The sequence below is a fragment of the Cebidichthys violaceus genome, unplaced genomic scaffold (genome assembly GCF_023349555.1).
Source record: "Cebidichthys violaceus isolate CVI_PGR_0920_01 unplaced genomic scaffold, fCebVio1.0.p SCAF_4, whole genome shotgun sequence".
NCBI classification, from domain to species: Eukaryota; Metazoa; Chordata; class Actinopteri; order Perciformes; family Stichaeidae; genus Cebidichthys; species Cebidichthys violaceus.
Genome location: NW_027176594.1, coordinates 19,697,339 through 19,722,083, shown reverse-complemented (window position 1 = coordinate 19,722,083; position 24,745 = coordinate 19,697,339). Strand labels below are relative to the sequence as shown.

General features: G+C 43.7%; 2 protein-coding genes across 2 annotated transcripts; both read left to right on the top strand.

Moving 5' to 3' along the window:
* Positions 1 to 2,523: 2,523 nt before the first annotated feature.
* Positions 2,524 to 5,597, top strand: LOC137885365 (regulatory-associated protein of mTOR-like). Its single transcript, XM_068727592.1, has 4 exons — positions 2,524 to 2,905; positions 3,032 to 3,148; positions 4,025 to 4,154; positions 4,334 to 5,597. Exons 1-4 carry the CDS (start codon positions 2,826 to 2,828, stop codon positions 4,400 to 4,402), a joined length of 396 nt encoding a protein of 131 aa, XP_068583693.1. The 5' UTR covers positions 2,524 to 2,825; the 3' UTR covers positions 4,403 to 5,597.
* Positions 5,598 to 8,650: 3,053 nt separating this feature from the next.
* On the top strand, positions 8,651 to 24,027 carry pecam1b (platelet and endothelial cell adhesion molecule 1b). Its single transcript, XM_068726997.1, is given in 17 exon segments — positions 8,651 to 8,768; positions 8,885 to 8,920; positions 11,991 to 12,287; positions 12,465 to 12,746; positions 12,824 to 13,093; positions 13,374 to 13,646; positions 14,421 to 14,699; positions 15,312 to 15,436; positions 15,438 to 15,591; positions 16,827 to 16,928; positions 17,050 to 17,080; positions 18,069 to 18,148; positions 20,477 to 20,530; positions 21,365 to 21,454; positions 21,946 to 22,002; positions 22,710 to 22,732; positions 23,817 to 24,027. Coding segments are annotated over 17 exon segments (2,301 nt in total). The 5' UTR covers positions 8,651 to 8,725; the 3' UTR covers positions 23,922 to 24,027.
* The last annotated feature ends 718 nt before the right edge of the window (positions 24,028 to 24,745 follow it).

The window sequence follows — 24,745 nt, the reverse complement described above, 5'->3', positions numbered from 1 at the left end:
TTGACTTGGTGACAATGGTTGATACATAACTTTATAAGTCGACTTAGAAAGTCTCTGCGGAAAGCCGGGTCTGGTTTTGCTCAGTTCTTCGCGTCGCACTAATCCATCATTTGACTCGCTCCATGTGACAGCATGAGCCTCCTGTGAACCCCAGCAGATTGTGTGTTGTGTATCAGCGGGATCAACACATGCTCGGTGTGTTCGACAGCTGTGTTTGGTGTGGGTTCGTGTCGTGAGAGTTCACTTATGAATAAAATTAGCTCGGTTCAAAAAACAAAAAAACAAAAAAAAAAAAAACGTAAATTAAATTATCTCAGTGATTTAATATTTCAGCTGTTGGGCACCTTTTGAGACGTTCTTCAGTATTATTGTTTTGTTTTATTTGAAGGACCTGATGTCAGTCACAGCACTGTTTATGTGTTCATATATATATATATATATATATATGTGTGTTCATCTGCATTGAATCTGCCGTGTCAACCCTGCGCTGTAGGTGCAGGAATGGTCGTCGACTGGGAGCAGGAGACGGGTCTCCTGATGACGTCTGGAGACGTCCGAGTCGTAAGGATCTGGGACACCGACAGGGAGATGAAGGTCCAGGTATTGTACTTTAGTCCATCTTGGTTGCAAGTCTGATTTTCCTCCAAAAGCTCACAACGAATACAGCTGGAACTTTGAATCTGTGCATTAGCTGGTGAGCTTCTAGTCTCTCCTCCAGTTTGATTCATTCTGTAAAGAACAATCTGAAAGGAGTTGGGTTTGTACAGCCAGGTTATGTTGAAGTTCTGACTCAGTCTTAAAATATGACCCTGCTACTGCCGTGGCTTAAACTCTGATTGGTTTGTGTGTCCGTCTCTCCCCAGAAGATTACTTCGAAGATCCATTGACTTGATTTATCAGCTTAAAGCTGCCACAACAGGATTTAGCTGGTTATGAAACAGTCTCAATTTAATACTGATGGCTCTATATGACCTATATAAGTGAACCACACCATCGGTGAGAAGAGCGGCCATTTCTGTATTGTTATTCTGGATGCTCGTCATCAGACCCGAATCGATGTTCTGGGCTCTGGCGGGAGATGGAGAGCTCGACGGGAGAGCTTTGCCTCCCTGCTTTGCCGATATTTTTCGCATTTTGCAGAACATCTTAATTAAATGTGTAGCACCAAGTCCGAGCCGTTCTGTACAGCGCTGCAATAGCATTCAACTTAAAACAGCACAAGGAAAATGTGCATGTATGTGTTCCTGCATGAAAGGTGAAAGGTAAACTGGTCCGATCGATTTGAAAATCAGGGGAAATGAATAATATAATAAATGATGAATACTAAAAGATGAATAAATCACAAGTCTGCGATACATTCGGCTTCTTGTGCACAGTGTTCTCGTGCCGTTGTCTGTTTTAGGACACTAATGGAAGTCTGTGGCAGAGCTACTGCCATTAGTGCAGTTTCCTCTTTTCCTTTGTTTTTTAACACGTCTACTGGTCCCTAGTGTGCTAATCATGGTCTTGATGGATGGACTAATACAAATACAAATGGCCCAACCTCGCCTGTGGCTCCATATTGATGCTGGGGCCCGGCTTCAAACGCTAACCGGAGCCCATGAGTGATGGTTCCGGAGAAGGTTTAATGTGTAATGAGTGTTGTATTGACAGTGGTACCTTGGTAGTTTGCTTTACAAGCCATTGATGGGGATTTCTTTGTGTGTGTGTGTGTGTGTGTGTGTGTGTGTGTGTGTGTGTGTGTGTGGTGTGTGTGTGTGTGTGTGTGTGTGTGTGTGTGTTGTGTGTGTGTGGTGTGTGTGTGTGTGTGTGTGGTGTGTGCCTACCTCCACCAGGACATCCCAACAGGAGCAGACAGCTGTGTGACCAGCCTCTCCTGCGATTCCCAGCGTTCGCTCATCGTCGCCGGTCTCGGCGACGGATCCGTGCGCGTATTCGACAGGAGGATGGGTCCAAATGAATGGTAGAACTCTCTCTCTCAATCTCAATCTGACACCATATCATTTTACTGCACAGAAGGGTTACATTGATTATTAATTTTCCAATTTAATTCCACAACCTTTTTCTTTTACTGTCGCAACCACTATTTAAGTGCAGTGAAGAACACCTACGCTGCAGTTTATGTGGGCATTAACTCCTACACCGTCCTCCATTATTCACCTCTCTAATCTATACTTATTGCATATAGCGTGCTGTAAATCTCCCTTTTGGGGGGGGGGGTAGCCACCTCTTTTAATGGACCCTGGTGGCACCGTATTCCCCCCCCCCCAAGTTGGTTAAACATTATTTTAATTTCTGTCCCCAAAGGGCAAAAACAAAGCAGTTAAACCCACGGAGCGGCCCATAAATCTTTTAAGTGATTTAATAGTTCCCCTCAGGCACGGAGGCACAGCTTTCAACAACTATGTTGCCCCCCCCCCCCCCCTGAGATTAGTCCAGTAGACAGACACACACAGGTCATCATGTGTGGAGCATCCTTTGTTTCTTACAATCTGAAATGACTGTTGATTGTTGTAAATTCATGTTTAGTGTTTGCCCTTTGAAATTCCTGCAGATTAAATCCACTTCCTGTCACACCTGTAGTCAGGATGTCTTTGATCAAGTTCAACAGAGTGCATTATGGGTGTTCAAATACAGCTCAGTTCTAAACAGACGGTCGTATGGGTTTTTTTTTTTTAGTTTTCAGCTCTAACGCCGCTTCAGTCTCTTCAGTGGTGGTCCCATGATGCCACCCAGTGTTTCTCACCTTCATTACATGTCACAGCAGTTAAAAGTTTACCTCGGCCGACGTTTGTTCTGTCTTCTGCGTTCCTGCAGTCGGGGTGATGACCTACAGGGAGCACGGAGCCTGGGTGGTCAAAGCTCATCTGCAGAAGGAGACTGACGGACACATCATCAGTGTCAGGTGTGCTCTCTCTCTCTCTCTCTCTCTCTCTCTCTCTCTCTCTCCTCTCTCTCCTCTCCCCGTCTGTTAAGACTCGCACTGATTTGTGTTTGTGTGCCCGTGCTGACTTTGTTGTTTCCTCCCCAGCGTTAACGGAGACGTTCGGTTCTTTGAGCCGCGGGCGCCAGACTCCATCAACGTGCTGCAGACGGTGAAGGGGTTAACGGCCCTGGACATTCACCCGCAGGCCAACTTGTTCGCCTGGTGAGTTTGTTTTGTGTGGAAGCAGGTTTTAGTACCCAAAAAAAGAAAAGCTCATCGAGTGTCGACAGTGTTAAGGTCAGATCCGTTCGTTCTTCCTTTCCTGTCTTCTGCGGACGCCCACAGGGGCAAGTGAGGAAAGCAAATGCGGTGATCCATTGTTTTAGTCTGATCTGAAGTGTTTATGACTTGAGAGCAAGTGAAGATAATCTTTCAATGCTCCTTAAATCTTTCTTTTTGGGGGGGTGATTTTCTTGTTGTGTTTGTTGTTGTAATGCACATTTCAGCCACAAAAGGCTCAAGTGCGCCAAATCTTTCTCTCCACCGGATCTTAAGACATAAACAGGAAGAAAACAATTTACATCTTCCTCAGTCTTCCTTACTTTGTTCCATTTGTCTAAATATGGAATCTCTCTCTGTCTCTGTCTCTCTCTCTCTCTCTCTCTCTCTCTCTCTCTGTCTGTCTGTCTGTCTCTCTCTCTCTCTCGCTCTCTCGCTCTCTCTCTCTGTGCGCTCTCTCTCTCTCTCTCTCTCTGTCTGTCTGTTTCTCTCTCTCTCTCTCTCTCACGCTGTCTCTCTCTCTCTATCTCACTCGCATCGCTCTTTATCGCTCTCTCACGCTCTCTCTATCTCTCTCTTTATCTCTCTCACGCTCTCTCTCTCTTTCCTCTATCTATCTCTCTCACGCTCTCTCTCTCTTTCCTCTATCTATCTCTCTCACGCTCTCTCTCTATCTCTCTCTCACGCTCTCTCTATCTCTCTATCTCTCTTTCTCTCTCTCTCCACGCTCTCTCTATCTCTCTCTCTCTTTCTCTCTCTCTCTACCCCTCTACCCCTCTCTCTCTCTACCCCTCTCTCTCTCGCCCTCCCTCCCTCCAGTGGGTCGATGAACCAGTTCATCGCGGTCTACAACTCTAACGGCGATGTGATCAGCAACATAAAGTATTACGACGGCTTCATGGGACAAAGGATCGGGGCCATCAGCTGTTTAGCCTTCCATCCTCACTGGGTAAACATCACTTATATGTACTGTCCACAGCAGTGTCCATTAGTCACTTTTGCTCATTACCACTGAAGCTAGCGTTAGCTCACGTCATATTGCTACATCAGACTATCACTGCATCTGTGAAGAACATAATGACATGGAATGTATTCTAAATGGTGTTTTCTGTCTTCGTGTCCCTGTAGCCCCACTTGGCGGTAGGCAGCAACGACTACTACATGTCCATCTACTCAGCAGAGAAGCGGCTCAGATAACACACCAGCACTCATCGCCAACACTTCCCCAACAAACCTACTATATATGACTTCTGACCCTCGGCCTCGAGCTCTGGGATGTAAATGACGTTTTTGTTGTACATATGCAATTACCACTCTGAATGTTCTAGTGATGGCTGCTGACAAAAACTCATGCTACGAACGACTATATATATATATATATGTGTGTGTGTGTGTGTGTATATATATATATACACACACACACACACACACACACACACACACACACACACACACACACACGTATCTATAATAATTATTATTCTCACTGTTTATTCCTATTCTTATTATGATGCTAATGATTGTAGACTTGGCTGTGCTGAGGAGTGTGTATATTTAAATAGCGTATACAGAAGATTAGAGGTTCTATTTTAAAGAAGTGGTTCCCACCGATCGCTGGGGCTCCTCCTCGCCGCACAGCGAGCATCTCTACCTGAACGAACTGTGACCCCTGCGAGACTAGAAGTGGCATGGGGGGTGGGGGGGTGGGGGGTACAACACGCTCTGTTAGAACACATTCACTGGTGCAGGAAAACACAAACTCGCCCTCCGCTGGACCCCAGCGTGTTTATGAATCATTTTATTTTTAACGGCCGCCTCACAGCCAAAGGACACCAGAGTTTCTCTACTTTGCTGCACCGCTGGAAAGACGTTTGTAGGGACGGACCCAGAGATGGAGGACTGTGCTGGTTCTGACGCCTCGACCGGGCTGACTTGATGAGTGTTTGTGCGTGTGTGTGTGTGTGTGTGTGTGTGTGTGTGTGTGTGTGTGTGTGTGTGTGTGTGTGTGTGTGTGTTAAAGTGGATTATAGCACAGATGTGCCCCACAGTAGGCCTTCAAGCCTTGGACTTAATTGATGCCCAAAAAAGATGCCTGCTTCCTTGCTAGGACTCTCCTTCTTGCTTCCCTTGACCCCCAGTGTGCCAAACATAATCATATTTTCCATGTAAGCCCTTTTGTTGTCACTAAGGGGGTGTTTTTGTTTGTTTATTTGTTTTTGTTTTTTTTATGTTTTGCCTGTAAAAGGGAAAAAAAAAAAACCTCCATTGCCCCTAAGATGATGCACATTCTCATATCTAGCACAGTGAGAAAAGGGCTAAATAGGTAAAAGCTGAGCACCCGGTCCTCCAGGGAGCCCGCCCACCTGCCCTGCAAAAGCAATAACCCCCCCCCCCCCCCCCCCCCACCCCCCCCCCTCTCACACGATTGGGTTTCAAACTCCTCCCCTGAGGTTTCTGATGAAATGCTTCAGTTTGAAGGTGATTGCAGCATCAATAGCTTAAGACTGTTGTACTCGCCTAAAACCCAACCTACAGCGTCCACAATATAGCAATACAAATACACCAATTTCAACACTTACACTACTGGATGGGTGGGTAATGACCCCATCTACACACACACCCGCTAAATAAAGTTTCCTCCCCAATCAAAAGATTACAGAAAAAGCCCCTTTTTGACTTTTATTTATTTCGACCCTTTTATGCCATTCCATCGTTTTCTGGCTCCGTAAACAGAAGGTGACCCTGGTTGCTTATCTGACCGCAGCGAGGGGCAGCTTGTTCTCGTGTCCAAAAGCGACCTTTGGAGAAGTTTTAGGTTATGCGATTCATCACACCAGGGATCACTCGCTCACCCCACTGTTTTGTATCGTCTTTCGTTTCATCAAGGTTTTTTTTTTTGGATTTTACTGGTTTTGATTTAGTTTAATTAACAAAGTCGGAGGCATAAAGCGAGTTGCATGTTAACTGGTGGCGTCGGAGCTGCGACACTCACCCTCTCTCTCTCTCTCTCTCTTTCTGTACCTGTATGTGCTCACTGTGTCAAGTTTTAGTCTTGAGTCCTAAATCTTTCGCTCAGGTACTTTATGAGCCACCTCAAAACACAACGTCGAGCAACTGCCAGCCTCCCCAGCGTCTGCAGCATGACGGACGGGTGCGTGCGGTCACATGACCCGAGCGCGTTGTCGCTCCGGAGATCATGGCCACTCTGGGGCCGTCTCTTATTCAAAGGGAAGCTCCGAGTGCGTTTGTTTATTCTGTGCGGTATCACCATCGACGTGCCTCTCCCTCGGGGGCTGCTGCTTCGCTTATTCAGCTTTTTAAAAAAAAAAAAAAAAAAAATTCTGTTTTGTAATTTTCTGTTTTTAAATCTGCTGGTATTTTGTTTGCCTTAACCTCAGTGAGGTGGAATGAAAACAACAACAACAAAAAAAAAGGGGGAGACAGCCTTACCCTCACACACACACACACACACACACACACACACACACACACACACACACACACACACACTTTGGTACCGTGCCCCGTCTCGTCGCCAATTCACCCCTGCAGCCGCTCCCTCCTTCCTTTCCTGCCATGTCCACCTCACCCCTCTGCATCAGTTGTCTGGAGCTTTGCTTTTCCCCAAAGAAGGAATGGACTTGTGAACTGGGAACAAACACCATACAGTCACCACATTAGTCACCCCCCCCCCCCCCCCCCCCCCGTCACTGAGCTCTTTAGCGCTCTGCATGGTTTGGCAGGCCTCACCTGCTTCACCGGCTCAGTCATAATTATGTATTTTTGGCGCCGGGCACATTTGCTCCGAATTCACATTCATCTCTAAGTATCCTGCTTTGAGTTTTAAGATTTTTAGATCTGGAGAAAAAAAAAAAGAAGAGACTTTAACAAAGTAGTAAAAGAAACATGAAAACAATCAGGTCTGTCTCTGTGACTGCTTTGCTGACTGTGGTTTATAAGTCAGGAGATCAAATAAACCAAATACAACACCGGATTTTTTTGTCTGTTCCTGGCGTTTTACACATTATCGTGCTTCGGTCGCGTGTGTATCAGTGCATCAAAGCACAAAGGTGAGTTCCTCTTTAGAATAAACATTTCATGTTACGCTGCGTTGAAGCCTCTGCTGGGAACAATAAAGTCCACCCCGAGTGTGATTTATGATGGCCACATCCGCAAAGGTCACGGTGAAAAAAAAATGACCCCGGTTCTTTCACGAGGGTTCCATGCAGCAGGTTTTCACCTATCCATGGAGATCCAATGTCTTTTTAACTATTCAGATAAAATGGAGAAGGAGGAGGTTTGAATTTGAAGGAGCTTTGAATGTTGAATCGTCACGAGGGGAAATGTGTGAAAGATACAAACATTTCCACGTCAGCTAATGTCAGTGCGACCCTCCTTGAGGAAAGTATAATTGAGGCTTTATTTAACATCTTTAAATATTCAATTCAAACATCTATCAAAATAATGACAGAATTTAACTGTTTAATTTAAATACGTGTCGATTTATATATTTACCTTTCTTTTGATTAAGTGTTCAGTAGTGTCGAAAGGAGCCCACAAAAGACAATGGAGAAGAAAAAAAAAGTAGTCAAAAATCAAGGCAGTAGAGGAGACGTGACCAAAGAAAGCTCCCCCAGAGCCCGAGATGACATCACTGTGTCCCAGGCTGAGTGTGGACTATCTCGCTCCTTCCGCTACGCCAGCTGCTCCGCCCGTCTAACAGTGAAGCAGGTGGGTTTACAATGGAGACGGTTCAAAGGCCGGTGCGGCGCATGCGGACGCTAAAGGGTGCCTCTGTGTGTGTCAGTTACTGGCCGACGGTCCGTGACAACGGGTTGCTCTGCAACATATTCATATTGTCATATTCATTTCTTTGATATTGAACACTTGTTCAGAAGTGGACTGTTCTCAGTAGTTCACTCGGGGTTCTCCTGGGCCAGTCGTGAAGAGAGGAATGTGTACCAGTAACAGTAGCTCCTCCTACATGTGTCCTGAAGGAGCCAGCTGAGATTTATGTCTGTGAAAACACTAAACCGCTATCTTCCCTTCAGGAAATGGGCCGTTGCTACACAATGACCGTTTCTCCCCGTCTCGTTCGTCTCTCTACCTGCACCGACCCAGCCAGCCGGGGTCAGAGGTCAAAGGCCCGACCGTGCTACTGCAGCCCAAATAATGCAACATTAGCGCGACCGTTTAAAACACACGCATTCATGAAGGAGACCACAGAAGAACATTCCACACCAGCACAGAGCCGGGTGGCACGAACTTCCTGAGGAAACAACACTCACTTCCTGGCAAATTAAGCCAAGCCGACGGCTGCTCGGGTTGATAACCGCCGCTGCTGGCTGACCACTGAGTGGCCGAGGTAGAGCGCCACCTTTTGTGTCCGCTCCCGCCCACCAGAATCAGATCTGCCCCCCCCCCCCCCACTACGCACCACCCATCAGCCAGCATAGTCACAATTCTGTTGACTACCAGGACAGCCAGCAGCGTCGGGAGCCTCGGTGTTCCTCAGACAGAATGGGCCTTCTACTGCTGCTCACCTCCGTGCTCCTGTCCAGCTGTAAGACCACCGACCTTCTTGTCTTCTTCTTTAATGACTCGTTGGACTTGTCTTTGTGGAGGTGGTAGAACGATGTGTCTCTAACCTGGTGCTTTACTCTCTTATCTTGCTCCAAGACTACCATCCAGGGAGAGTGGTGAACGCACAGCGCTGTAAGTATAATCTAAGATAAATTACACAGAGACAGTTCACTGACTATCTTCAACAGAATTGTCGTCATTTGGTGCAGAAAGTTAAGTTTAAACGAGGCCCAGTGTTTATGGAACACTTTCTTTATTTTCCATATGGATAAAGTTATTGGGCTTTGAGTCATTCACTAAAAAAAAAACTCCCAAACACAAGAGAGACACACGGTCAGTCAGTGGAAACGCTCCCGTTTGCTATCGGAGCTTTGTGTTCGCTGGTGTTCGGTGAAGCGTTGGGAACATGTTAGTGCGCAGTGTCACACGCCTCCCTGCGCTCGTGTGTGTTTGTTGGTGATGAAAGGCATGAGTCAGCCCAAAAGATGGAGGCATTGTCCAAGGTCCAGACTTGAAGAAAGACGAGCGTTTTCCATTGGTTTGTGTTTTTTCCTGAAAAAAAAAAAACATTATAGAAAAATATATCTTTCATTTTAGTGAAGAAGTGCTCGATCCTTTCAGTGAAACTACCAAAACCCTGATTTATAACGAGTAAAAGTTCTGTACTTAAATGATTTCTTAAGTAAAACCTAAAAGTTTTATCAGTGAATTGTACCTCCAGCATCAAAAGTGAAAGTGCTCATTCTGCAGAAAAATGTCCCTGTTACTGTATATGACACTATGTGTAAGCGTCATGTTATTCCTGTGGCTGATGGAGGTCATTTATATACAGTTCGGTAGTTTAGTCCAGTGGTTTCTTCTTTGCTTCTTCATAAAATGTTGTATCATTTTACTTCTTTGCTGGAACTGAAACTTGTTTGTGACGGAGCAACTGGTTTAAAGAGAAACTGCTCACTTAAAAGTGTTTTTTGAGCTGTAGACTAAATGATACGACTTCTTTTTATTTCTTACCAAATTTATAAAGATCTGCATTTCATGGATTAAAAATGTAGCTCTTAAATCAGCCTTGAACCTCGCATGGCTGATGGTGACACAGAGTCGACTTTTTGGGACTTCTCTATGTCGTGAAATTTATATTTAAAAAAAAAAAAAAAGAAGATTAACATCAGCATGTACATCAGCCCCTTGCCAACTTTTTTAGCATTTTTCAAAATGATGCAGTGGGTGGAGTTACATTTTGATAATGCTGTATTTCATAAGCTTTATCAAATGTGTTTTTTTTTTAATGTAAAATCTGAAGAGTAAGCTGTTATTTCACTTCTGAAATGAAGTGGAGTAGAAGTATAAAGTAGCATAAAATGGAAAAAGTTAAGTACAAGTACCTAAAAAAAATTGTACCTAAGTACAGTACTTGAGTAAATGTGCGTCGTTAGTTTTTCTACCGCTGGCTCGGCAGGTACCTGAGAGCCCGAAGCGAGTCTCTGCCCTGCCCGCCTGAGGCTCCTCGTCATCGGCCCTGCCAGGTCCTGCTGAACGATGCTGGGCGTGGGCCAGATTCAGCAGTTCTCTGAAATGGTGATGGGTCCCCCGGGTGGCCTGTTTGTCTGACAAAGTGCTTTTCCTGCCCATTTTTCCCCCACTTGTTTTCCAGGTTTGTTTATAGCCTCACAACCCCCTCGTCTGAGCCGCAACAGCAGCCTGTTGTCTCTAATCCTCGACCAGATGGGTGATCTGGTGGAGAGGCTTGACGTACGTGTGCAGATGCTTTCTGTCTGGTTTACACTGGGGAGCAGTTTTTAGATTTTCTTCTTAAAGATGAAAAATGTTTCTCATCAGTCTTGGACGGTCGCTTCGACATTTGTGAATATGACGACGGATATCTCCTGTGGACCATTGATTACTTTCACAGTATTTGAACCGATTCTCGGCTTTGGGAATCCGTTCAGCTGATCCTCAGAGCGATGTGGCCGTCTGAGTGACGCGGTCTGGCTGCTGTAATTAACCCAGAGACGATGCGGCCCGGGAACAAACCGTTGCCAATAACTGAAGACACTGAAAGAGTTTTGATATGAGCAACTCCGGAGGGTTTGATCCAGGAGAAACTTCCTGTAGCTGTCGTGTAGAGAAGCCCCAGGGTTGACTGTCCCTTCTTGTCCTTGACGGCTGAGCCAGTTCATACCTGTAAGATCGGCGAACACATCGGGCCCATCAGCGTCACAAGCCTTAGCGAGGCGGTGGGAAGATGCCAAACCCCGAGGCCTACCAATGACACACATCAAGCCCTCTTTACCTCATCTGTAATAGCTCCAACAAAGCAGATCTGGCTGCATATAGACTGGAGATGCTCTTTCTTGTCTCCGTCTATCTTCTGGCACTGCTGTTGCTTTAACATTAATGACTACGAATGTATTTTACAGTCAAGCGGGCATGCATTGTTTCTTATATGACTACCAGGATGGGACGCCATTCCCGGTATGATGAAATTCTATAGCGACACACCAGCTTCCTGAGCGCCGCGTCGATACTTAATCGTCTGGCACCTGTAATAGAAATTTGAGCAGTAGTCATTTTATATATCCAGCAGGATGGCCAGTAGGGAGTGCTGATTTGAATGGGAATAGGAAGTGATTCAAAGTAAATTCCATTCAATCCACTTTAAACACGACTGAGAACTTTACACGTCGAAAATGCGTCGACGTTAAAGCTCAAAGGAAGGAGGGGGAAGGCTGCTCACTCATCGCTTTCTGAATGTCAGTGTTTGAAACCCATTTAGGCGTTGCCCTCTTCAGGTTAAAATGTATAAATGTATGACATATATTTATAGTGTACAGGACAGGTGTCAAGGAAGGAAGATGAACATGGGAATATGCTCTGTCTTGAGGTAAAGAAAGGACTTCAACATCAACTTGTCCGCAGTCTAAGAGCCGTCATCCCGATGCTTGAATTCAAATAAAGCAATAAGTCTTCAATGTACAGAAAAACTAGGCTGTATCCAAGTTACCTTTACATCATATAACATTAATAAGTAAAACTCTTTAAACCGTATCGGTTAAAAGTACAGTTTGTAGGATTTAGGGAGACCTCAAGATCTAAAAATCGTTTTCTTTCTTTTAGTACAACCATTATAAAGCTCTTTTCAGTGCTGTAGATTAACTTGTTTATTAAGTTTTTTGTTATTTTTTTTCCTGCATTCACTGCCTAGTGTTCACGATAAGAAACATCACCCTGTCCCTCGAGCCCAGTGGTAACGTGACCCGCGACACCAATGTGACGCTGAGATGCCAGGCCGCTGTCAGCAGCTCTGGGCTGGAGGCGCTGAGTCGCGAGTACACGATATACAAGGACGGCAAAACGGTCTACACCAAGACCTCCAGCACCTCGGGGGATCTTCTGTACCCTCTGTCCGAGGCCAGAGTCTCCAACACCGGCAAATACTCGTGCAAGATCAACATTGAGGGGAAACAAATGACCAGCGAAGCCAGGAAACTCACAGTAACAGGTTGGTTTGTTGATCCATATGAATGAAAAAAAACAAATGTACTTCAAATGGGACGTGGGAGAATTACTTCAACATTGGCAGAAGGTGGCGCTCTTTTATATTCGTTTACGTTTTTTCAGCCCGGTCAGATTCAATCCAAGCACATTTCTCACATATTGTTTTTTTTTTTTTGTTCAGGCCTGTCAAAACCAGTTCTCCACCTTAACAAGGGTGTGGTCACCGAAGGGGAGGAGATAACGGCCAAGTGTACGGCGCCCGGAGAGACGGGCTCCTTCTACTTCTACTTCTACGAGGGCTCCAAAGAGATCCAGGAAAAGCAGGACAACTCTAACCAGGCGGAGGTCAAGCTACACCTCAGAAGCTCTGGCATCCACAAAATCCACTGTGCCTATACTGTCCTCATCACGCCAGACTCCTTTAAGTCCGAGGAAAGCAACGGTGTCACTGTTTCGGTCAGGGGTAAGTTTTAATTTTATTTCTCAAAGCATTTTGAGCCGTCTTGGGGCTTTTTCTTCTATCGGCTTTTGTCTCCTCAGAGCTTCCTATCAACGCAGTTTTGGAGATCTTCCCTCAGTCCAAGATCTACGAAGGAGACCAACTCTTCGTCTCGTGCACCTTCAGAAATGCCATGCGCACCTTCAGGAGTGTTCATCTCTACCTGACCCGGGGGAGCCAGCTTCTCAGCAGTGGAGACGCCAAGGTCAACCACAGCAGCGTTGCCCTGGCCAAGGACCCTGGGGAGTTTGAGTGCAGATTAGAGATGGGAGACGTAGTGAAATTCGACACAAAGACGATTTCAGTGACTGGTGAGTGGACAGAGGAAAGATGACCTGTGTGTATGTGCACCACTGTACATGTAAATCTGTGTTCTTACTACTGATTTGTTTTACATCTTAAAATGATTGATGATTGTAGGCGTTAACTATAGTCTTATGGAGTCACAAAATATAGTAAAAGCTTTTTTTTTTATCTACATTTACTACCACGTTTTGTCAGTTTTTACGCTCCATACGTATCAGCATTTACACTATTAAGTAATATCAATGCAGATGATGACTCGCCATTGTTTTTGAAATCTGTCCTCAGAGCTGTTTTCGGTGCCCACTCTCACCATGTCTCCCCCTGAGGTCTTTCAAAGGGAATATATGACGTTAACCTGTAAAAGTGAGAGCTCTGCCTCCGAGAGACTCGACGGGGAGGAGTTGACGTACGCTCTTGATCCGCCCGGAAGCCTGCTGCTCCCCAAAGGCACTGGCGTATTTTCTGGCACTGCCCTGCTGAACGAATTCAACTACACCTGTGTCGCTCGAGCCAAGGGCGTCGTGAAGCGCAGTGAAACGCTGACTGTGCGTCCTAAAGGTAAGCTCACTTGATCTCTTTCAGATGCAAAATTTGAATACACGCGTGAACTTAAAGCCCTATTAAACGTACATGTTAAGTCAGACCGAGTATCATTTGTTAACTCTGTGCCAATCCATCCTCTGTTGCGCTCTTTTTTTTTTTTCCTCCCTGTTAAAGAGGATTTTTCGGGGGAGTTTTTCCCTGAGGGTCCCGGGACAGAGGATGTCTCATGTGTACAGATTGAATTAAATCTTAAATTTGTATTTTTTTTTTCCCCTCCATGTCCCTTTCGGGGCTCCGTACAAATCTTGAATTGATTAACATAAAGGATTAACGTAAACGCTGCTACAGTGAAATACTATAGCAATTTATCATCAAACTTTTCTCCGTGGGGAACAAAACAAGGAGTATTTCCTTCAAATATTCAAATCTCATCATTTATCAATCTCATAATCACAACGTATGCAAAACACGGGCAATGTTTTTCATCACAATGTGAGGAAAACAGGTAGAAAATCGTGCAACCACAATGATAATTAGATTAATTATCTTTACTCATTCTGGGGATGTGTGACTGAATATCCAGCGCTTGATTCGCATGTGAAGAATAAAGAATTAAATCCCAACTCAAAGCGGCGATCATCAGTACTTATATATTAGCAATGGAACAAATGTCTGTGTATGATGAGAAAGGCAAAATAGGATTAAACTCAATGAATTTAAAGTATTATCATAAAAAATCACCTGAATGGCTTTAGTTCAGTGTGTTGTATTTTCCTCTCTCCTCTTTAGCTCCCGTCTCCACTCCGAAGATCTCAGTGGTTGGCAGAGCGGTCCTAGGGCAGCCCTTCAAGATCCTCTGTCACTCGGACTTCGGCAGCCTGCCAATAAACTACACCCTGCTGAGGGGGTACGAGCAACTAGACACTGCCGTCGTCAAGCAGCGCATTCAACAAGCCCTCTTCACGGTCAGCATCAACAACCCCGATGAAATAAGCAAGTTCATGTGCGAGGCAAAGAACCGGAACAAGGAAGCCCCGCTCAGTAGAAGACTCAACGCCACTGTCACCGGTAAACGTTCGACACCAGTGTGTTCTGAATGTACCTCACCTGCTCCAAAAAGTCCAGATCATTCAAAGGATTACCATGTGTAACTAGTGCTGGAGGAGCCGCTGCAGAGCCCGATCAGTCCTATGAAACTATTGACATTGACATAACTCTCTTACCTCAAGGTCAAATTGTCGTTTTTCTGAACACTTAAAAAAAAAAGCTTCTGATCCACTTTAGCTAAACGGTTGAGTTTCAAGGTTCGTTCCTGTCCTCTGAACCGGTAACAGAATGTTCCTGAAGTTGTTCTGGTGCTTTCTATTGCGTCACATGATCCTCAGTCGATTGTTGTGGATTGCTCACTTGTCATTAAATGTTTTTCCAGCCGCTGTTTCCAAGGTCAAGATTGAACTTTGAAACTAAGTTATTGTCAACATTATTTTATAGTGTAATTTAATAAATACAAACACTCCCCCATTCCTCTGTAACACATTATGATATGACTTTGAGTTAAGGAAATACGCTTTGGTTGTTTTCTTACCGAGAGTTAGCTGGATTGATACCCTGTTCGGTACGTTAAGTTATAGCCAACAAGTTGACTAACGTCTATTCTTTTCCCGCTCTTTCCTCTCTCAGTGCCTCTGACGCACCCGATTCTCACCGTCATCCCCGACCCACCGGAAATATCTGAGGGAGACGATCTCTTCCTCATATGTGGTGTTAAAGGCACTCCGCCAATCACCTTTAAGTGGTACCCGCGTTGGCGAAGAACAGCCGCTCCACACCAACACATCCAACAATAACAACACGTACTACCAGGTCCACGCTTTGTCCAAAGAGCACAGCGGCGTGTACCACTGCGAGGCTGTCAACCACGCCAACAATGTCGTCAGCAGCAACCGTGTCGCCATAGAGGGTGAGACCGATGGGTATTTATGCTCAGTAGGGACTCCACCTGCTCCAGACCGGCCCTGACCTCTGGGGCCGACCCTGACCTCTGGGACCGACCCTGACCTCTGGGGCCGACCCTGACCTCTGGGACCGACCCTGACCTCTGGGACCGACCCTGACCTCTGGGGCCGACCCTGACCTCTGGGGCCGACCCTGACCTCTGGGACCGACCCTGACCTCTGGGGCATGCAAAAAATAACCCCAAAAAACTTCCTTTATAACCTGAAATGAAATAAGAAGTAAAGGAATAGAGTTTTGGCACAGAAACTAATTAGGCTAATTAGCATTCATCAGATTATATTGTTTTATATTGTATTATTATTATATATTTCAGTCAATCTAGCCCAAATATCTCATTGCTTCTTTCTCCCAAGCCATCCATCTATTGTCTTCCGCTTATCTGGGATCGGGTCGCGGTGGCAGCATGCCAAGCAGGCTAGGAAGAGAGGACGGACCCGCGGGTCTTTGTAGGTTCGTCACATTTTGTAGGCGAGGAAATACCTCGGGGAGTACCATTGTTTGGTTCCGGAGCTGAATTTAGATGGAGCCTGGTTCAAAGATTGCTTTCGTATGAGCAGGACACAGTTTTGAAGTGTTGCTCCAAAAAAAAAAAAAAGGTTCCGGGAAAAAAAAAACAACTTCCATTTCAAGGAGAGACGCAAGTTATTGCGAGGCCATCCGCTCAGAGACCTCCTGACTCAACTCATTGTGCGTTGCCGTAACTCATTGTGCGTTGTCGTTGCCGGTGTAGTCCAGATATGGCGAGCAGCACAGGAAATGCAACTTTCTTTTTGCAGTTTGTTCTTATTCACCACAAGCAGCCAAAACTCAGACTGCCCAGATGTTAGCAACATATACAAAAAAAAAAGACGAAATAAAAGCAAGGCTAAAAATCCATGATGGTGGACAGGTTATGGTGTCAGTCCGGCAGAATTTAAAGAGAGAGGGACTAATTAGAGGAATTATTAAAGCTTTGCTAAAAAGCAAGCAGACATGTTGTGTGAAGTTAATTTGACCTTTGTGCCTTTTTTTAGTTTTCACAGTCGTTCTCTGTCTGAAACAACCTTTGCCCTCATGTCCCATTTTATTATTTCCCCTTTGTGTTGTTTGCCACTGACTTTCTCTTCTCTCTCTCTCTCTCTCTCTCTCTCTCTCTCTCTCTCTCTCTCTCTCTCTCTCTCTCTCTCTCTCTCTCTCTAGTGCGCCTGGCGTTGTGGAAGAAAGCGCTGATCGGTGGTTTCTGTCTCCTGGCGGTGTCTGTGTTGGTGGTTGTGTGTGTGCTGTGCTTCAGATCCAAGAGAGGTAGAGAGACCTACAGTCCTCCAGCGACTCAGCCTTCTTATGTCTAACTATGTATGAAAACCAAACCGTCCTCCACCTACTTCCTCCTGCTCTCTTTCTCACATCTCCTCTCCTATTGTAGGTAAAAGAGAAGCAGCTGCTGAATTGTCAGTGTGAGTTGTCTCGACTACTTGCTTCCTCTGAATGTGACAGATGCTGTAGAAGTTAGTGACAGTGTAGACGAGGGGGTATCAGTGTCATGTTTCTGTTATTTGTAGCCGTCACTGAACCATACTGGTTGTTTTCAATGTTTGTACTGTAACCCTGGCCAAGAAATAGTCACATAACTCTCCATAAAAACCACAAATTATTATTTATTTGAATATTAAACAAACAAGACTTATCACATTAATTGGTGAAATTCATAGGTGCTGGATGCAGATTCTGTTACCTTTTATACCAAATAAGAATATTTATTATTATATAATAAATGTAATTTAATAATCCCTAAGGGAAATGTCATTGTTACAGTGGCCAAGTCAATCAATAAATCGCTAAAATAGGTAGGTGAAAAGCTAAATACAATACATAAAAACGACTCATTCTAAGGTAATGAAAACGCAACCATTCTTAGTTATAATAAAAACATAGTTAGGAATATTTTATTCCATTTCTGCCAATAAATCCTCCTAAATCCTACAATGTTAAATTGTTTCCGTGGTGGGGGGCGTGTCATGTTACGCCGCCGTCACAGGTCGCGGTCATTTGACGTATATATCTGTGAGATCACTTTAATAATACTTTCAAGTTGTGAACACACTGTACGATGGTAGTGTCCAGTACTAGTGCACGTTAGAGAAGTGCTAAAACTAATGTTAGAGGTGCCTGGATATTGAAATATAATTAGCTGTACATGTATACTCACTGGTAGAGAGCTCTGTTCTGTATTAAATATAAATAGTAATAGGAAAAGTCCAGGAAAACATAAAAAAGGTAAAAGAAATCACAAACCTAAAGGCCACCAGTATGGTTATTAAAGTGCATTGATAGCTTGTTTCAGATTGTATTGCACATAGTTTTCATTCTTTAGATCATTTTTGGCATTTAGTCGATTTTTTTCCTCACTGCTGCAGAGTTGACTTTATTTTTACCATCTCTCAGAAAGCCTTCGAGCCCTAAATCAGATGACTCTTTAACAGTGAATCTAACCCACGACACAGAGGTTTATAACGCAGCAACAGGTAGCTTGGTTTTACTATTCTCCGTTTGTACATCATGGCTGTCCTGTTTAGTCATCATCTTAACAGCCATGACTCATCTCTCTCTGGCCTTAACAGTCATAGCATGTTTCCCGTTGTAGCCGCAGCAATCCATTTCCATCCCATGATGTTCTAACATGCATGCAGGGCCTGTATGTTGTGGTGAACCTGCCAACCTCTGTTTATCTCCGTTGCTTTTCCAGTTGATATCCTGTTTATGTGCACAATTTGTTTGAGCTCATTTTTCTTCGTCTGTCTCTGACTTTTTTTTTTTTTTTTTTTTTTTTTTTTTTTGCATGTGTGTTTGTGTCTAAGTATGTATATTTGCAGAGGCGGGAAAAGTAGAAAACAGTTGTCGTAGGACCTAAACTCCCCGAAGGTTAAAAGCCGCTTACGTAGTTAAATCAAAAGTACATGACATTGATTGTCAACTGTTTTGCAAACTGCTTAGAGCACCCATTATCATCTTCTTCCAGGAGCAGCGCCACTCTATGATGGCATGGAGGGGAGAGGGACCAATGGGGCGCGAGATAGCGTGGCGTCGCTTCCCGTTGACATCAGCAACAGGAGCAGCTACAGTATCCCAGCAACAGTTTAGAGATGCCCCACAATGGGCGGGACTTTATACTTTTTTTTTTTTTTTTTTTTATAAACTTTCAAAGCAAAAACGAAGTTTGAAAAGACTTTGAGAGCAAGAATGGAGACGAACAAGAGGCAGTAATGTTTGTGATGTCGAGTGTTTTAGGATTTGGACACTTTTTTTTTTTTTCCACTGATGAGTTTTGTCAGTGAAAAGGAGGAGCGTGTTATGAAACAATACAAACCAGGACCTGCTGCTCCCTCTCCCCTCCTCCTGCAATTTAGATTTGATTTGATCTTCAACATTACTGTCTTTGTCCTTTTTGTCTCTTCCATCACCACGTCCGTGTCATTTTGTGTCCTTTATTGTTGCAACTGCTCTGTTTGTCTGATGTGCATGTCTAAATGGCCTTTGGTGACAGATTGATTAATTTGTATATACATTTTTATCACCGTGTGTATATATTTTTGGTTTATCCCCTGACCGGTTGGACACCTGTAGAATAAAGACGTTGGTTTTATTTAGAAGTGTGTCAGTACCATTCATTTTGCTCCAGCTGTTGTATGTGAGGCAAAAAACGTTTATACTGCACAAAATGCAGTCCAAGAGAACATTATTATTATTATTATCACGCCTTTATTAATTTCCCGTTACAGTATGGTGCCACCATACTAAGCACAGATCCAAGACAAGAATACCAACATAACATGAAGTTGATTCATTTCCTTAATAAAAAAAAAAAAAGGAACGCTCAACAGAGACTTCCTTGAAATGTTGAAACAATAGAGTCCGCAGAAAGTCTGTTGGCACAGAGCAGGTCGGCGTTGATATAACTGGTGGTGGAGGGGTGGGGCTTATCTTTGTTTCAAGCTAGGCTAGTTTGAATGCATGCAGCAGGTGGAGGAAATGAATCACATGTGGCTTGCTTGAGACGTGTGTGAGATTACATTACCAACTGGGAAGTTGTTTTAGCCGGAGCTTATTGTGCTGCTGAATTAACATCCTAATGTGCACAAGGCAGCAGCACATTTCTGTATTTACCCGACTAGTTTTATTTTAAGAGCAACCAAAGCCTCAACTAAAGCCCAAGTTGTAGATATGTGCCATAAAAAGTGTCTCCCATCTCTCCGTTATTGCTTTAAGGACAGAATATAATCTTGTGTAATATGCTTATTCACAGAGTAATGTGAGAAGACTGCTACCACTCTAACGTTTTAACATGAAGCTACAGCCAGGAGACAGTTAGCTTAGCTTAGCTTAGCTAAAGTTAGCATGAAGACTGGCTCTGTAAAAAAGGTTTTAAAATAATAATTAGAAAAACTAAATAATATTCTAAAAATGACAAGTGACCCTTCTGTAAACCTGCATACATTTTTTACACTTTTGTTTGTGTGGTTTAGCCAAACAAAGGTTCAGAGTTGTTTGTTTTTTACTTTTGGACAGAACTGGTCAATCTGTTTCCAGACGTTATGCTAAGCTAAGCTAAGCTAAGCTAACTGGTTGCTGGCAGTAGCTTTATATTTAACAATTAGCCAAAAGAGTGGTATCGTTTTTACCATAGAACTACTTAAAGACACTTCACCTATAGACGTCAGCTGATGTACTTGTGTCGCTTTACTGCTAATTATTAAGGTATATTTTTTATTCTAATTAGTGCAGAATTCTTACAACGTAACTAAAAGACTGGGTTTGGCATCGCCTCTGATTGTTTGTCTTTTTGTGTCTCACAGTGAGGGTGGACGGAGCTGCAGTCAGTGTGTGGAGCGAGCGACCGCCTGAAGAAGGTGAGCTGGGCTTGTAATGAGTAGCTTACCATTATATTAATGCTTTTACTAAAAATGCCCTACAGTGCAATGGAAGCGTGTCTATTTTTACACGGATGGACCTATTGAGAATCAAGCACAGACAGCTTTAACTTATCTTTTCTGAAAATAAGCCGATATTTACTAATATATTTTAGTATATTTTCTTGTAGACAAAACTCTTGTAAGGCAGCAATGATCCATGGTTGTTTCCCTCCCAACTCCTAGCGGTACCTTTAGTAATATTTTGGGCTTTTTGGCTGGATGGTCACCAGGTCCCAGGACACCGGGCCCACCCACATCAGTGACGGATGGTTTATTTTTACTCTGTAATCACCGCTATGCCTCGCGACACTAGTGTACCTGGTTTAAAAAACAACAACTACAACAGCCAAAAGATAACAGTGCACATCTATGAGCAACACCAAAATAATATTTCACACCAATCAGCATTTAATGGTTTATTAGGTTACAACTAATCAAAACTTGCCTTTTGTCAAATTTTTTGACAAATCGGTCAGGATTCAGGACAACTGCATATTTTCTTGGGACATTTGGTCACCCTACATGAAGGGTCATACTTGATCTTGTTAACTAAAGTAAAACTAACACGACTCAAGGCCTGTAGCACATACAGTAGTCATGTGGTTGAAAGCTCTGAAGAAGACAAGCAGGTGGACCTCGAGCTGCGGCTGTTTTGTCAAACTTTTATTTCCAAGGACAACAATGAACTTTTCATGCTCGAGAAAACAAGTACACTCATTTATGAAGTGGTGCGTATTTTAAAGAGAATCTTGTTCATGTATTTGCGTACAGCCAATGACGAGGAGAGCAGCGTGGTGTCCGGCGAGCCCGATGTGGAGTACACTGAGGTGGTGCATCCCCGGCCAGTAGATCCTGCCAGAGGTGAACAAAAAAGACAAGATGTTGTTTTGAGTCCATCTCCCTCTAGTTTCTTTATTCTGCACATTCTCTCCCCTCCATTACAAACCTCCACCCCACAAAAAAAAACATTTTTTTAGTCTGCTTTGACCACATTCCTTTACAGTTGATAATACAGACCAACACTTCCTGGGAGGGGCATAATTACCCATAATTAACACATCTCCAAGTTGCTCTGACTGCAGGGATTTCCAGAACCAATGCCGACCTCATAAACAGGAAGGGTTGAGCTAATTGCCCGGCTGGTTTTCTGATACTGGCTCCTTCTTCGTCATGGTTCTCTGTGCTCAAGGTCCCGACGGGCTGAAGATGGCCGTTACAGAATGTGACACAACCCGCCTACTTTTAGATTTCTGCTCACGATAGATCTAACAGACAGTTATCAGCTAAAAAAAAAAAAAATGTGTGTCTTTGATGTTCAAGCAGGCTAATGTGTTGCTTTTTATTATCAGCAGTTCCCCTGAGAAAAGGCACAGACACAGTGTACAGCGAGCTCCAAAACTCTCCACATGGTGAGTTTAACATTTTTAAAAGTTGCACTGATGATGGTTTTTATATTGACAATGGATTAAGTTTCTGTGTGAAGTTGCAAAGGGGTTGCTCGAAGTGACAGATCCAAATTATCACCCAACTCGGCAGAGTGTTTGAGCTTTTTTTCAGCTCATTGTTGGTTTTTTTAGCCCGTATTTTTGACTGTTTTGGTTCTCTCTCATCGCTCATCATCGACCTTGTGGCTGATCATCCCACTGCACACTACCTGCCCACGAAGTCAGCAACAAGTGAACCCAGTGGATCATTTGGCCCTTAACGAGCCAGTTATTTGGATGGACGGTTTACCCAGTCCATCCAACACTGTTTACTACAGAACCGTTGCTATATCCTGTTACTGCTGGCAGGAAACTCCTGCTGTTAAAACAGCAGCCGGACGCTGGATGTGTCTATCAAGCAAAGTTATCGGAGTTTTAATGTTTCCTGGTCAACGGTGGCAAAAGAATCCTGTGAGTGTCTGTAAGAGTAAGAGGGAATATTCTACATATTGACTCAGACAACAGGGACAGGACTTAATGGCTGAAACAAAGGCCTCTGCAGAGGAAGAACGAGTGAGTCAGCAAAGCTCGATCATGTCGTCATAACCGTCGAATGACTAATGCATGACTGTGAGGTGAGCCAGTGAGTGAGCCGGATACGCACATTTAACCTGCGATGCTTTTGCCTTTAGGTGCTGCTGACCATCATGACTACGTAAGTTATTATCTGCACAATCACACTCTCATGTTCTTCCTGCGTATCATGATCACTGTAGTTAGGTGTCTACATATATTAATCAAATGCTGTATGTTTATCCATAATATATATATATATATATATATATATATATATATGCGTAAATGAAGATGGGTGCTATGAATTTTCTTATTGATAACTTTTTTTATTCATTACACTTTACAAACAAAGAAACAAACATTAATATATATATATATATATATATATATATATATATATATATCTTTTAAACGGTAGCATTACTCGTGACTCATGACTAAATGACCACGATCACCCATGTGTCCCTGCGCTGGCCGCCTCCTGGTCACAAGGATACCTCGCAGGCCGATAATCCAGAGCGAGAGGAAAACGGCCGTCAAAGTTTCCAGACCAAGAACAAAGGCATTTGGGCTGGGGCTTCCTTCCCTATCGCCCGATCAGATCAGCGCTGCGGCCCGGTCAAACTACCTCAAAGCCCATCTCTCAGCCAGCAAACCGTCCCCCCAGCATGCCTTAATCACCGCACTGATGGTCCCTACATGGTGTTAGAGGCAGCAAAAGAGAGGAATGTGGAATAATACACTAAGGATGTGACTTCAGGGTCTAAAAATGGGTGATTCTTTCATCAGTGTACATCTTCTTGATGGCAGATTATGCGGTTTGGTCTGACAGTAGTCTTACTATGGTTGGTCTGCTCCACAGGACACTAATGTTCAGTAGAGTTTGTATTATGGAGGAAAAAACAGAGCATCCTCTGAGAGTTTGATATTAAGATTTACTCCATTAAAAATGAGGATTAGCACTTAGGTAGTTAGGAAGATGGATGAAAACACAGTTTAAAATCAGATTTGCACTCATGCAGGAGCAATTGTTTTGCACATTACCAGGAGCCACAAAAGCGTTTTTTTTTTGTTTTTTTTAACCTTATCCTGATTTAAATAGCACCAATGTGTGCTTTAGTCTTAATTGCTTTGTCTCGTGTGTGTGCCAGTGTAAGGATCAGGATCAAGATAATAAATGAATCAGCCGCGTTAGTGTCTAATTGCTCTGCTTTGTGTTTCAGCAGGGTTCAGTGGAGTACGCCGAGCTCAACAGTGAACACCCTGAGATCAATAGCTACGGTCTAGAGGTCAACAACCACCAGGACCTGCCAGTGCCGGTGGATTAGTGGATTATCGCCTTGTCTCCACTCCCATCTCTTATCCACACTTTTTTTTTTGTATAGCTATAAATACTGTTGTATATCAATAAAAGCATGAAGTCACGAATCCTTACTGTGTTTTGCTGGTGTGGGTTTTTTTCTTTCGTGTGAGCAGCGGGCCTTGATATTACAGCTGCACAGAGATTTGATAAGCAGAAAATAACTTGGCTATCAATGTCATTAGACAGATCGTCTTTTTACTGTTTTTCACAGTAACACAGTTCAACTTCAGTTGAAGTGACTTTCATTTCCATTTGCATGAGTTCAAACTTACTGAAATGATTGCATGGCTCTCTGAGTCATGTCAACAAGGAAAAGACAAGCAGAAGAAGGTAATACTTTCAGGTCAAAACTGGTATTTTGGGATTCTACTAGACCATGTTTACAGGCTTTAATGTTAAAAGCACACATTCTTTTTCTCATACCGTCTGTCTTGACATACCTGTATTTACCCTCCTCTCCTCAAAATCAAAAATAAATGTGTTTCCTCTTACCGTCAGTGCTATTTATCGATCTAAATTGTTTTTGTGTGACTTGGCTAGTTTTGGAGATATCGGCTGTAGAGATGTCTGCCTTCTCTCGAATACAGTTTAAATCTACTAGATGGCAGTTTCATATAGTTCCTACATGAAACTGCGCAGTCTAGTCTGATTAGCATGCGAGAAAATTCTGGTGTACATTTGCAAAGTCTGCAAGGCGTGGATGGAGACTCTCAGATTGGGGACTGTATATTCTAATGAGACTGCATTCGACATAGGAAGGGAAGCCAGATCTGAATGTCTTGTTGAATC